The sequence below is a fragment of the Nyctibius grandis genome, chromosome 3, assembly GCF_013368605.1.
Source record: "Nyctibius grandis isolate bNycGra1 chromosome 3, bNycGra1.pri, whole genome shotgun sequence".
Taxonomy (NCBI): Eukaryota; Metazoa; Chordata; class Aves; order Nyctibiiformes; family Nyctibiidae; genus Nyctibius; species Nyctibius grandis.
This window is the reverse complement of record NC_090660.1, coordinates 52976407-52991521: the sequence shown is the minus strand read 5'-3', so window position 1 is coordinate 52991521 and position 15115 is coordinate 52976407. Positions and strand designations below refer to the sequence as shown.

The window sequence follows — 15115 nt, the reverse complement described above, 5'->3', positions numbered from 1 at the left end:
ACACACGCATGCATTTCCTCCATTTTGTTGATCATTTTCCACACATACACATAATTAAAAAAAAAAGGGAGAGATCCCCTTTTTGTGGAATTTTCCTATAGCAATTTTAAAAGCTCACTGCCTGAGATGGGAAAAAAACTGTACTCCATTTTTGTCATCAGCTGTAAATGCTTAAACAGCAAGACACAGAGTTAGGAGGTCCTGGCCCATCAAAAGCCCACTTCTGGATGGCAGCATATGGTACCCAGGGTGGATCTGCAGCAAGGACACCTTTAACAGAGCCTGAGCAGTATACAAATGCTGCCAGCAAGCTGAAAAAACACCCCAGTAAACTTGCTAGAAAACTTCACCTTGCAAAAAGATGCAAAATTAGATCAGATTAGTTAACTTAATTTCAACCCTACCTTTGACATTGCTGCTGCTATTCCACAGAAATACATATTTTTACTACTGTTACTCTATTTATTTTTATTTTTTTACTGTTGCAATAGTAGTATCACACCTTTCTCAACTCTGGCTTGAGTCTTGTCCTGTGCATCCACTACATTAAACATTTCATTCTCTTTAAGAATGGAAGTACCATCTCCCTGTCTGCAAGTCAGCTTTACTACTGACCTTTCATACACAGGGAATTAGACTGGAAATAAAAACCACATGGCATCAAGTATGTGACAAAGTGCCTAAAACATTTTATGTGACATCCATTGAGATGACCTGAACAGCTCACTCATTGCTTCATCATTTCTCATTAATGCACTCACCCAAATGTATGCCAGTAAAACCCTTTCTGAAACTACGCTCCATTTGTTATATGACAGTGACGTTCACGTGATAGGCTGGAGAGCACATGACTACTCAGTATATCTATTAGTAACAATAGATATCGTCGTAACAATAGATGATGTATCCTGGGCTGCATCAAAAGCAGAGTGGCCAGCAGGTCGAGGGAGGTGATTCTGCCCCTCTACTCCGCTCTTGTGAGACTCCACCTGGAGTACTGTATCCAGCTCTGGGGCCCCCAACATAAGAAGGACATGGAGCTATTGGAACACGTCCAGAGGAGGGCCACGAAGATGATCAGAGGGCTGGAGAACCTCTCCTATGAAGACAGGCTGAGAGAGTTGGGGCTGTTCAGCCTGGAGAATAGAAGGCTCTGGGGAGACCTTCTAGCAGCCTTCCAGGACCTGAAGGGGACCTACAGGAAAGCTGGAGAGGGACTTTTTATAAGGGCATATAGTGATAGGACGAGGGGGAATAGTTTTAAACTGAAAGAGAGTAGATTTAGAGTAGATATTAGGAAGAGATTCTTGACTGTGAGGGTGGTGAGACACTGGGACAGGTTGCTCAGAGAAGCTGTGGCTGCCCCCGCCCTGGCAGTGTTCAAGGACAGGTTGGATGGGGCTCTGAGCAACCTGGTCTAGTGGAAAGTGTCCCTGCCTGTGGCAGGGGGGTTGGAACTAGATGATCTTTAAGGTCCCTTCCAACCCAAACCATTCTATGATCCTATGACCCTAAAACATATTACAACCCTATAGGCCTATCCCTCCTGCCTCCTGATCTAGCCCTCATGAAATCCTGTAACTTTCAAAATCCTGACAAGTTTTTATAGTGCCAAATTGAAAACAGCATCACAGCAATATTTTTTTCTGCCTCTTTTTTCTGCCTTATTTCACTTCTAAACCTGTCCTGGGCTGTAGCATGACAGGTCAGATTTGGTCCACTCCTAGCAAGTGAATTTCTGCAGATAAAAATTCTCCCTCTTCCACTATAGTGAAGTTGTCTGTTTAAGTGCCTGCTGAGGAAAAACTATGAAGTTCATATACCTGGGAAACAGATACCCAGATGCCATCCAGTGGCCCTAGAAGGAATCTAAGAAATTTCAAAGTAATTTTTATTCATAGGAAGGTTATTTTTCAGTAATTTTAGATTATTTCCCCCTTTTTAGTGTTTTTAATTTCATTTTGATCTCATGTCCACAACTGCATCTAGGTCTGAGTGATTCTAAAGGAAGATCTCCAAATAAAGCTGTCAGTTTTTGAAATAAACTAACAGTTTAAAATTCCTGGCATCTTCAGTGTCACAAACACAATATTACACAGTACAGTTTTTTTCTAAATTTGAGCTGATGCATATAACTTGGGTTTTTTTCCCCCCAGTTATCTGCCAATGCAATCACCACAAATTTATGACACAAAATGTCCTTACTGAATTATTAAGTATTTCTCTCCTTTATACCCAATACTCATATGACAATAACAAGAGGAAAATAAAAAGGAATTTATTGACTTGAATTGTATTTAACCGTATACTTCATGAATTAAGATTCTTCTATGCATTTGCGAGAAGAGAGCATATAAACAATACCACAGCTTTTAGTGGCGCAAACGATCATATGATTCCTGCTTGCCTCAAGTATAAACTATAGAGGTCATTTTAAAATGGTGTAACAAGATTTACAGCATTCCACCTCGTATTTTTTTCATAGCTATTTTTTTCTTTGTACGCTACATTATTTTCAAAATTAAATACATTCCAAATCTATAGTTGGATAAAAGCTATAAGCAAGGTTCAAGTGCATCATAAAACCAAAGTATTCAGATTCCAGAAGCTACTTGTATGATAATTTTCTTGGTCATTTCTTGTATGCCTTACTGGGGGACTGATCCAGAGTAAAACAGAATCAAAAGATCAAAATTCTGGCCTTCGTTATGTGCAGCAATAAAAGTCTTACCGATTTCAGTAGGGCCAAAATTCTATCTACAAGGATTATTTCCTTTGACCTAAATGTACTTTGGATCAATCCCTAATAGCCTTTGAGAGCCAAATGGTTTCTTTTATTTGGGATTAACTCATAGTATGCTCTACGGTGTGATCAGATGTTGGTTTTTTTTAGTCCTATTACAAGGTGATTAAATAATTTGCAAATTCAATACACCCCTCTACTTTTTCAATAAATTTTTAAAAAATTATTGTTAAGACTTAATTTTAAATGGTTATAAACCACAATATTTTACTTTGACATTGACAACAGAGATGCCTTATTACTGCTTACTCTGGCCAAAATGTTCAAGAACTACTGGAAATATAATTCCTCCCTGAGCAAAAAGAACTCCCAAGGGTCTTAATTTTTGAGCCTCAACACAGACTTTGCAATAGTTGGTAGCTGAGGTGTTTCTAGCACAGGTCCCTCAAGTAGTATATCCAGTGGTCAGAACACTACGGAGCAGTCAAAAGCCAAGATGTGAAATTAGTGATGTCCAGGTTCAGGAGACAGATTTAGCACAGAGACACTGTATCCTGTCTGCTCTCTGTGTCAGGGGCATTGGGTGCAGGTGAACCGTAACACAGACACTTCAGAAAACAGGTGGCTCTTTAGCCATGCGGACACTGTCAAAATTATCCTTGTATGATACTGCTTCAGTTTAAAAATTGCTTTCAGTTTGAGCAGACTGGATGAAAAGTGAGGGTGAAACTTGATCCTGTGCAACAGGAAAACATCTCTGAAGGATTCTCCGCCTTGGAGTGATGCATCTCGACCAGGAAGAAAAGACACCAAGAGCCCCTTATACCTCCGACTGGTTTGCGTCTTCCACCACCAGCGTGAGGATAAAAGCTCTCTTGTGCTGCTCTGAGGCTCATTGGACCCTTTGATGAGCTGAATCAGCTCACGAACCTGACAAGGAATGACTCTTTTTTTTTGGTATTTGCTGTGTTTGTTTCCTAGAACCAGATGAAGGGAAACAGTGGGAGCATGTGTATGCGGGTAGAACAGCTTTGCCTCTTTCAGCAGCAAAATTTTTAGTTCAGCCTGTAAAATCTTATCATGCTTTTCAAAGGTACTGTAGATCTCGACTGACAAAAGAAAAGAAAATCCTTCAGGGATTAAAAAGAAAAATTATGAAAGTGTTGTTACTTGACAAGTTGGCTTTGGTGAAGAAACCAGCTTTAAGAAGCATGCTTCCCTTCCTGCCCTTCCCCTCACTCACTGGTTTTCCAATGTAACCAACACCAGCACTGTGTTAATACAATTGTTTATGGAACCATTCTGCGGGTCAGATCACTGAAACTATCTTCATTAAAAATCATCCATCTACCCTCAAAGTTACTCTTCAGCCAGACCACTTAATTGCAGTGGTTCACAGGATGGCCTTTCAGTCAACAATAACAGCCAAGCAGGCAGTGAACATATGCATCATGACCTACAGGTGGAAATTTTTGGTTTTTTTAAGTTGGCTCTGCTGTGAAGCCTAATGTGACAGACAAACAAGCCAATCATACATCAAAGGCAAGGGAAACTGCTGACTGCAGACAAAATATGAGCACAAAGAATCTCAGATAATTCTCAGCCAAAGACAAAGCATGAGAAGGAGCTGAGGAACAACAGGCAAATCTCTGACACTTCACAACATCCGTGAAACGCCAGAGAAGTTTTTAGACTGAAATACATTGCATATATGCATGCAGGAATGGATGCATGTATGTAATGTGTAACCCTCCAAGAAACACTTCTGGTTTACTCCCAAATAGACCAGTTGCAATTAATAATAATTTCTAAAAGACATCTGTAAGTGATTACGGGCTAAAAGAAAAAAACCCTCACCTGTAGAACTGCTCTCTGTGAACACTACAGATGATTTCCTCAAGCATCTGACATTCACTACTGGCTGGGTACAGAAGTGATTTTGTATGCCTAATTCACACAGTAATGAGCTCAAAAGCAGAAAACCTTCTCAGACTGCTTACCTCTTTTGCACTTTTAATTTTGGCCAAGAAAGTGTATAGTTCCATTGTTTCAGCAAACAGAGCCCGACATACTGCTTGATAGTGGTTCGGCGCCTCTGATCGGGTTGGCAGGTGGGCAGCACACAGCTAAAGAGAAAAATAAATAGCAGCATCAAAGCAATGCCCCATTGCTTTCATTAATGCTACAGTGCATGAGATAACATGAAAGGGAATGCAATGGAATATTTAGGGCACAAAAATCCATGAGACATTTAAGTTTAGGCAGAAATTGGGGTGTATTTTCTAAATCTTCTGCTACCATTTATTTTATGAGAAGAGTTCTGTAAGGACACTAAGGGGACTGGTTAACCATGTCCTGGAAAACCAAGACTTTTTTTTTTTTTTAAATGAAAAGGCAAAGACAACATAATTGTGAAGGAGAAAAAAGCAATCTTGCAGCATCAAATTTTGGGAAAACGCATTTAAACCAGCTTTAACACTGTAAGTGTTGTTCAGCTTCCTATGAGTGTGGAAGAGAACTGTATCCCTACCAATTTATGAAAGGACAGAAGGTGACACAAGGAGAAGTGTAATCATCAAGCTGAAACTCTGATTTAATTTATTTCAAGCAGTACAAAGATTTTAAAAATCAGCAAGAGCCATGGAAGTGCAGGCTTATTGCTTCACCTCAGACATTCATAAACATTTCCAGACACATGCCCAGCTGATGTAAAGAAACACTGATAAATGTTTTCCTATACACTAAGCCTGCAAAACTCTGAAAGCCTACTCAAATCACTAATAATCATTCACAACTACTGTTAAGCAGTAAGTCAGTCCAGTATTGCTTTTAGAGTAAAACATGCAGCTCCCATTTCTGACAAGAGAAGTTTCACTGAAACCAGCCTTTATACTTCAAACAGAACCTGAATGGTATGAGCAACACCCAGCTTCTACTATAGTAGAATAGCTCAGTTCTGACGCTAATAGTTGTAATATCTTTTTCTTACACTTCACCTAAATCAAATCCATCATCTGTAAGTATTCATCACAGAATCTTGGCTGGAAACAGGACAAAATAACATCTATAATTTGTTTTCTAAAAAGTTTTAAATAAAAAAAAAAACAAACCCAAAGCTGAAACTATAGTGCCCACATCATATATCATACTGGTGTATATATTAAAATAAACCAAAATCTTAATGAGGGCCTTAAAATTTGTCTTGTTACTGTGGTTTTATAGGAGCTATTTATTAAATATATAGCTGCATTTATAGCTATAGAGCTAAAACTAAAAACAAGCCAAAACCTGAGGCAGTAGGTGGCTACATTCAGGTCTCCAGAACTGAAGCTCGAGACAAAAGCCTCTTCAGGAGAAGAGCCCTTAATTAGCCAAGTGGCATATTTGTCTAAATCTCTCCTGTTATTGCAGTGAACACTCTGGTTACAAGGGACACAATGCATGTAAAGCTTGGGCTGCTTTTCCATATTGCTTTCAATTTGATTTAAATTTATGCTGCCACTAGAAGGTGTGGTCCTGCGGCCTCCAGCTGTATGTGTCCGCTGATGCCCTGACACTGGCACCAGGGTTCATGCCCTAGCTCAGAGAGGATTACTCACCCGGGCAAAAAAAATTAACACCGTGAAGGAAGAGGGGCAGGAGACAATTATTCTTCATGGCACGGACACACGCGTAGCAGCGCAGGCAAAAAGGAGCAAGGGGAACATGCTGTCAGGGTGGGGACAGGGAGGAAGAGCTGAACAATTCCTTTCGGTTGCAGTCAGATTTAGATTGTCTCAATCTCACTGACAAGTTGCTTTCTAAGGCCATAGCCCCCTTGTTATCTTTTATTTATTCCAATTAGTATAACAATACAGAGTTCAGTGGTCAGATTTGGTCAACAACTTTGATAAATTTTCACAGGCACAATTTGGACTCCTGCAATATCCTATTCTGATTACTGTACCCATGTATATATCTCCTTTTAGTCATAAAAAAGCATATATATAAGGAAAGTTTTTATATGTGTGTGTGTATGTATATTTTCTTTCCTTCCTATGTATTTTCCTTACATATAGGGAATGCAAGGCAGATGTTCACAAAACTGCCCTTGATTCCTTCCTTTCAAAATTTATACTGCTTTACGATGATGCCCAAAATTTTCTTATACTCTTCAAATTTATTTCTGGATAATCACAAGGACATAGTTGACAGGAAAAAAAAAAAACACACTTTTTTTTTTCCCCCTTTCTTTTTTCTTCCTTTTGCTTTCCCCCTCCTTCCCCCCTTTTTTTTTCTTTCTTTCCTTTCTAACAAATCATATCATCTCCTTTGCAGGTAAAGGGAGAAAAAACGAAATAGATGCACCTCTAATGTGTGCTACAGTGACAACACATACCACAATAACAGAAGCTATTAAATATTTCCCTTGACTTAATGAAAAATTCAGAACATTTAAAAGACAAAATTCTGAGCATGGTTAATTTGTGTTCCTTTCTCTCAATAACTAATCATGTCCTTACTTGCCTTACTATGTTTTCAGTAAGCTATTTCTGGTTATTAATTATAGTACAGATAAAAAGGGTTTCATTCTAAAATACACCACTTACAGGAATAACAATATGAATAATAACAGTGATTTCAAAAAGGTCATAAAATGGTACAAGTTTTCATAGCTGAGAATAAAATTTTATTATTATACAGATTGCACACAGGTTTTTAAGAATGCTTTTTTCCTTTATTTAGAAGCATGTTAATTAGAAACAATTTGCATTAAATATTGAGAAAGTTAACGAAATGCAGCAGTGGCAAGTTCAAGCAGGGGATGGATATAATCCTGATTCTATTACTGAACACGAAGTAAAGCAAAAAAAAAAATTAAGTGCCTGCTGCTAAACTTAGTTACAAAAGCAACCACATAAAAAGTTAACTATTTGGCCTGTAAATGTTAGGCTGCAGATATTAAAAGAGGGCCAGAAGCTCCTGCTAACTTTCATGTTCTGAAAAAATCAGTCTTTGAGTGATCTTATATTATGTGAAGATGCATTACATACAAAAAACCCTTGCGGTAACATTAAGTCAAGTGACAGCATAAATTTTTGGGTTGGGGAAGGTAAGCCTGGATAAAAAGGAAAATGCAAATAGGACAGACTGATTTCTTTTCCCCTTCATTGTAATATATTGTACTTGCTTGTTGTTCAGAGCACCTGACAAGCTATAACTTCTACATGGATAAATACTGCAAAATCTAGGCAGGCAAGGCAAATCACGTAGGCAATCTCACTTCTAGCCTCAGTTCAGGATATTTATCCACTTTAAAAAAAAATTAAAAATCACATCTTTAATTTTATGATAGTAGTGTTTGAAAAGCTATGTTACTGTAACACACCACAAAAACCACAGTCAGAATGTTTTAATAATGGAGATACGAAACGACAGCCACCTAATGAACTCCTTGTCCTCTTACCATGTCATAGCAGCTGTGGTGCAAGAAGGATTAAGATCAGGTCTGCAGTCTCTTCCAGGCATTCAGAGTTCATCAAGGAAAGAAAACCTCTGTACGCTGCTTATTCTGACGCTTGCCTTTGCATCCCTCATGATACAACTTAAAACTATCCTAAGGGGAATGAATGAGAACATTGCCCGGAGCTTAATACAAGGGCTGTTTGTTCTATTTCCAAGAAGTCTCAAAAAGTATGGTTGAAAACAAATTATGTGGTCTTTGCAAACTAGTGAAATATCAAAAATATTATCAACTACTGAAACATTAACTAGCTCAGTCTGTAAGTATTTCCATTTGCAATCATTGTGAAGATCTGGGACTTCCCCCCCCCCCCAACTGAGCCTATCCAAACCCCAGTTTGACCCAAAGCATTCAATCATTGCTTAAAACACTAAGAAGATTAGAGACTGTTTCCATCCACATTCAGCGTTCACAGAAAAAAAAGGCATTATGTAAATACCATAGCCTTGCCAGCTCCTCTATCCAAATTCATCCTCAATTGACTAGGAAATAGAGTGCACCAAGCCAAAGCAGTGTTAACAGAAATCACAATTTAACCATCCAAAGAGATCAAACAGCATTTCTTGCAGCTGTTTGAATATATTCCATCAAGGGCTCCATAAAATTACAAAAAATACAACTGACTCACCCACTAAAATTCAGGTAGGTTTTGCAAAACCTTTTTGGCTAGGTATATATGGGAAGCTTCATCAAAACACCTGGCCTGCTGCAATTCACATTTCAAAAGACAAAAAAGTGTTTCCACTTGCAATCATCTCAGGCAGAGGGCCTGTATGAATGCACCGCAAAGAAGAAAAAGACTTCTTTTTCCCATGGGACACAAAGACAAGCTATTGATATTATGCAAAACATACTACCAGCCTGCAAATGCCAGGCTTGTTAAGTGTTTTGAAAGCTTTGGAGTATTAACATAGACTTAAAAGATGTACATTTTCCTTAAGCAACAAGAAGAAATTACTTTAACCAACAGATCACTGAGCATGCAACTGTACTAGGTATCTGTCTCATCCTTTGCAGTACGGTACTGCAACTGGTTCAAAAAATAAAACTCATCTTGAGATGCCTTCCCAAGTCAAGGTTATTTTCTGAAAGATTTCATCTCCATGCAGATAAACTAGACCTTGTAATTAGGGGTTTTTTTTAAGTATATATACTTTTATTCCTATGAATATGAACTTCAAGGAGCCATCTGCCCTACCAGAAAAATCTCACCAAGACAATACCTGTGTATTTGTAAAACGCAACTGAGCATTTTGCTTTATTTTATTATCCAGAATAACATTAAGGGATGGACTGTTCAGAGGAATAAGAAGTGTGCTGACATGAGTTTGTAAGATCTTTCTGCCTGCTAGGACCACCCCTGTGCATAGTACATGGGCCTTAAGCATAGTGCTAGTTTTGAGGTGGCTTTCACGACACCTGGAGCCAGCTCGCCTGCTCCCTACCAGTTCACAGCTGCCTTCTCAAACTTTCCAGGCAGAGATTTGCTCCTGGCTCCGTCGCTTGTAACTGCAGTGGGCCAAGGACTAGCTGCTCCCTCTGATAAAGGACTTTAGGGGAATACTAGCAGGGTAAGACTGCGATAAGACAAAACGGATGGGAGCAGAGTTCGGTATTAATCCACAAAATAAATTCACAGAAAGTACAGAATGTGTTCACGGAAAGTTACTTTTCCCGGAGAGCTACCTGCAGAAGCTTTGTAACTTTTTTAATTGGTATTTTAAATGATCGTTTGCAAGTGCCATGCAATGTCCAACTGCTTGACATGTGAGCTCCTAATTAATTTCACACACCTCAAGGAAGAGGTCAGTTTTGTGGAAACTGAGGCAAATTGCTAGTTTGCTGGTGTCAAGCAGATGTACCTCATTATTTAAGTGTTCCCCAGCAATCTGGTAAGGCTTTCCCCTTGCTCTGGTATTTGTCGTTTTGATCATGTTTTTCTTTGCTTTGAGGTGGCAAGAGAAGAACTATGTAGTACTCTACATTCACAAGTTCAGAATTTAATGGTTTAAGTGATCCTCCCCATAAAATGGCTTAACAAATACATTCTTCTTGTACTGATTTTCCTTTCTAATATGAAAACCCAAATGCAGCAGCAAAACTATTGCACTTAGCAATAACAGGTACCATTTGACCAAATAGTGGCCTTGGGTGGTTCCCACTTTCAGGATTATAATAAGAAGAAACAGTGTAGCTGCTGAAATTAAAAACAAAATAGCAAATGGGATGTAGATGATGCAAGGACTGAAAACAGTGCTTTGCATAAGATCTTGATCCTTAATGAAGTGTCCAGTTGTCTGTATCATACAATCTTCATCATTACTACCCTCTGCTTTGCAAACTCTGAGGATTAAAGGCCTTGAGCAAATTATTTATATATATGCTTAAATGTCAAACAGGAATGGACTAACAAATGTTTGCAAATGCTCTCCTGAGACAAAACTTAAATCAGTGTGGAAGTAAAGTTGAAAGATTTACGTAGGTAGACTGTGTTAGGGAAATACTGCAGTTCCATTTCATATACTGTAGCTGTTTTTAGAAATACAAAGCAAAACTTGAGCAATTCAACAATGCTCAGGATGAAACTGGTGCACATGAATGGACTTTCCTCCACTATTTTCTTCTAAACAGAATATCTGTCCTGACACTGTTTCCTCCAGGTACTGATTGCCTTGAGGTGCTGAGCGCTGTGATTCATTTTCTTTCTTAAAACCTTACTTTTCACAGCTATTTAAAGAGTCTTAACTACTTTTGCACGCTATTAGACTGAATTTAAGCACTGATGAGAACCTTGATAAAATTTCAACAGACAGCAACTGCAAGACTAACACCTCACTGAACTGTCTCACAAACTTGAACCTTTTCCAATGACAGAAACAATTAAAGGTGAAGACAATTTGTATTCTATTACATTTATATGATACTATCTTTAGGGAAACAAGTCTTACAAATATTTAACACAATTACTAACACTTTTGAAAGCATTTCAAACTTACATGGGGGTTAAGAAATGGAAATCAAACCACAGCATACATGACTGACTACATTTCAATTTTTAAGCCCAATCCTGTATTTTTCACATTCAGTGAACCCTATTCTGACTATTAACTTTTTAAGTACAGAATGAAGACCTTGACTATTGAAATAAATAGACCTCAAACAAAGGTCAACCTATATTTTTGTGAGATGATAGTACTTCCACTGGACATTTTGACATTAATTTTTCAGTGATTGACTAATTTTATGTGCTAGCGCAGAATCCTTGACAAAGCTGTGCACACCAAAATTCTCATTTTTTCTTGAAAGCTATTTAGCTATTTTTACCCCTTAAATACAGCCCCCCCACATACAGCGGTTTCTGGAATAGGTATATTGTTACACCATCTTTACACAGAGGACTAACAACATCCTGCTCCCCAAAGAGGCTTGTTTCAAAAGAGCCAATTAAATGAAAACCAATTCTGCGTTCTCTCTTAGTCTCAGAGAAACTGTGCTCCGTTGTTTCTCAGCAGAATAATGGAGGAATTAATAATATAAATATGCAGTAATCTGCATTTACTAGCTCTTGGTCTTTTCACTATTCAGCAGAACATCAATGGGATTATTCATGAGCAAGGGCAAAATCCTACAATTTATATCTTTCCCATTCTTTTGCATGAAATGTCAACCCCTGCCACATCCAGCAAAACCACTAGTTAGCCTGTCAGCAGCAACCATTTTCTAAGGCGCTCTGCTTCACAACAAGGTAACAGCTCTGTGTTTATTTGGCAGCTCTCCTCCGTACCATTCACACATCTGCATGTCATGCAGGAGCAACAGCATGAAGGATGGGATGGAGACATCCGGGTAAGAAAACTAGCTTCAGAAGCAGAGTAGAGGCGTAGACAGGGAAACATGATAAAACTGGATAATTAAAGGAGAAGGGGAGTGGCTGTACATATTCACAGGGCTACCTGTACAGTTGTTTAGCTAACAGCCCATTAAGCTGTGGAACCACCCTTTACATTAATAATTTAGACGTGAACAACTGATAGCAAAGAGTTGCACCCCTGTAATGTCATTTTGTGTGGTTGTCTGCCATGCTTCCCAGGCCCTCCTTAGGGATGGAGGGTGCCTCCTTACTGGAAGTACTGCTTCTGTTCAGCAGAAAAGAGAGGAGAGTTGGTTTTCTACCAGGATGCTTGGCATATGCAGCAGAGAATGACAGCAGGACAGATGCCCTTCTTCCTTCCCATCTCCCCAAGCCTCCATATAAGCATATAAAGGAGCCATTACACTCAGGGTACTGCTTGGAAAAAAAACAGAGCATCTCTGGAAAAACAGTAGAAAATAGTGAAATTTCCAAATAGAATAAAAGAGAAAACAATTTTATCAAAAGGCAACAGAAAATGGTGGGGAATGACTCTCAAATCATAAACCAGATCTCACTGACACACATAGAAAAGTAAGGGGAGAATAATGCAGGAGAGGTTGTTTCTTATCAATTTTTCAACAATCGCCATCAATCTCATTACTAAACAGTTCAGGTGTTTGCACACATTAAATGAGAGACAATATGTTAATGTAAGGCAGTTTTATTCATGAGCAACCTAAAATCCAATTAAAATATATCAACTAAAACAAAAACATGCACTTTCCTTGGCAGCAATTTACAGTTCACGTATAGAGCTTTAAAATGTATATGTGTGGGAAGCTTGTTTGTTTTTATGTAAAGCACTGAAACTTCTCTTGGTAGGCATAATAATAATTTGCTTTCATGTTTTGTCCTGAAGCATGACTTTTTATTCCTATCCAAAAAAACAGATTTCCAGCTGCACAACAAACAAACTGCATTACTAAACATACCAAGCTTTTAAACTTCACTCCCAATGAATAAATCCAGCAACGTCTAACCAGTCTCACTTTCCTTTCATTAGATCTCAGTGTATGGAAACCTATTCTATTCCTTCATGCATGCTGTACTCCTTATCTGTAGTACCTTTGTCAGGGAAATCAGGTCTTGAAACTCTGATTGCATGAAAAAAGCCTACAGAAAAATTCTTCTTCTAGGCAAGTATGTTTAACATTTTTTTCTTAAAATTTATAGCCATTGAATCTACATTGCAATTGTCTTAACAAGCATATCAGTTACATAAATGTTAATACTTAAAACATATGCCACTCTAAGATAGGTATGAACAAAATTATTTAAACCACAATTTATGGATTAAATTAATTCATTAAAAATAAAATACTATAATTTTGATTCTAATATATATCCTTGCTTATTCAAGCAGAACAGATATCCAATAAATCAGAACTTAAAAGGTGTTATTTTCTCCTCAATTCCCTCTATTTCTAGTGGCAGTGTCCTTTTTTGGCCTTTTCCTCTATGCACACTCCATTCCTGGAAATTGTCTCCAGCACGGTAATTACTAGAAATTGAATTATCTGGAGTCAATGGGTTTGACATACGCCCTGTATATAGGTGGGATTAACCACCTGTAGGGACTGCAGATGGTGTTTATATTGCCCCAACTGCTCAGAGGCCGAGGGAAAGACTGCTTTCCTGCTTTGCTTTGGCTTCACATATTTCTCACCAACACCAGCAACAGGAGTAAAACCCCCACTCTGTCAGGCATTCAAGGCCACTTCGTATATCCCAAATGGCACTGAGTCTACAATGCAGGGACTGTAGTCGTGCTATAGGGGCTGCATCACAGCAGTTGCCTCGCAGTCCGTGCTACAGGTATTCTCTCACCCTTGTGACACCAGGAATTACCAATTCTATTTTGCTGATGGAAATCTGAGACCGATGCAAAGCCCACTGAGCTGGTCAGGAATCTTTTCTGATAAAGAAAATAAAACACTTCTGGATGAAAGCCATAGCTGACCAAATCACGTAGGATGCTACAGCATATTTTTCCATCATGTCCCTGCTTTGTTGGTCCATTTGCACTCTTAGTTGCTAAAAAGATTTCAGTTTCTGCATGAAAATTTCAAATGGACAACTGTAGTGAATAATTATACATACTGTATGTCACAGTTTAAAGCTGGGCTGGCTATTAACCAGGTGGCAGATGCTCTCTGTTAACCCTCTCCCCCCCAACCCTAAGGGAAAGGGAAAAGGGAGAGAGACTTACTGGTTGGAAAGTTAAAACAGTTTTAATAAACTATAATAATGAAAAAGAGTATAATAACAATAATAATAGAAATAATCAAATATATACAAATATATACAAAACCAAGATCGAGAGCTTGGAAGTCCTCCTCAGGCAGAGTTGCTCCCCCAGCATGGGCAGAGAGGAAAATGCAGTAGCTCCCCCTGCCATCACACCTGCAGGCTTTTAACTGGAGAATTGGCAAAGCTGGTACCAATCAGTGGGAGACAGGAGAGCCCCTTCCTCCTGGGCCCCACCTCCAGGAGGCAGTGGGTTAGTGATAAATAGGAAAGTGAGAATGATGTGTATGGGATGGAATACCTGGTTGGTCAATTTTGGGTCACCTCCCCTGTCTGCTCCTCCCTGCAGGTGCGACCCCCCTTTGGCTCTTCACTCATAAGCAGTGAGGAATTTAGCAGTGACCTTGGTTTCTCTACGACTAATTAGCCTGGTTTGGGCCAAACCAGGACACTGTAGTAATTGGTGGTTTTCCTGAAATCTTAGGTCCTGAACTCATAGGAATACATAAGAAATGTAATCTTCATTATTTCTGATTAAGAGAGTGTGAAGATTCTAGTGCAATCTAAAGGTTGACCTCTTGCTCCGATCTTAAAATATATTAGTTTTATTTTAACATCATGGCTCCTTGGAGGGGACAGGAAAGAGTCTTTGCTTCTAAAAAGGAAGAACAACACATACCTCAGCACAAGATGAGAACGCAAAGATACA

At 38.7% G+C, this 15115-nt stretch overlaps 1 protein-coding gene across 2 annotated transcripts in view; it reads right to left on the bottom strand.

Annotated features, from left to right (window-relative positions):
* Positions 1–15115, bottom strand: part of SPIRE1 (spire type actin nucleation factor 1) — a 69445-nt gene that overhangs the window by 40752 nt on the left and 13578 nt on the right. For both annotated transcript variants that reach the window (XM_068396164.1, XM_068396165.1), the window contains exon 2: positions 4744–4869. In XM_068396164.1, coding sequence (XP_068252265.1) covers positions 4744–4869 — 126 coding nt within the window. The remainder of the gene's footprint in view (positions 1–4743; positions 4870–15115) is intronic.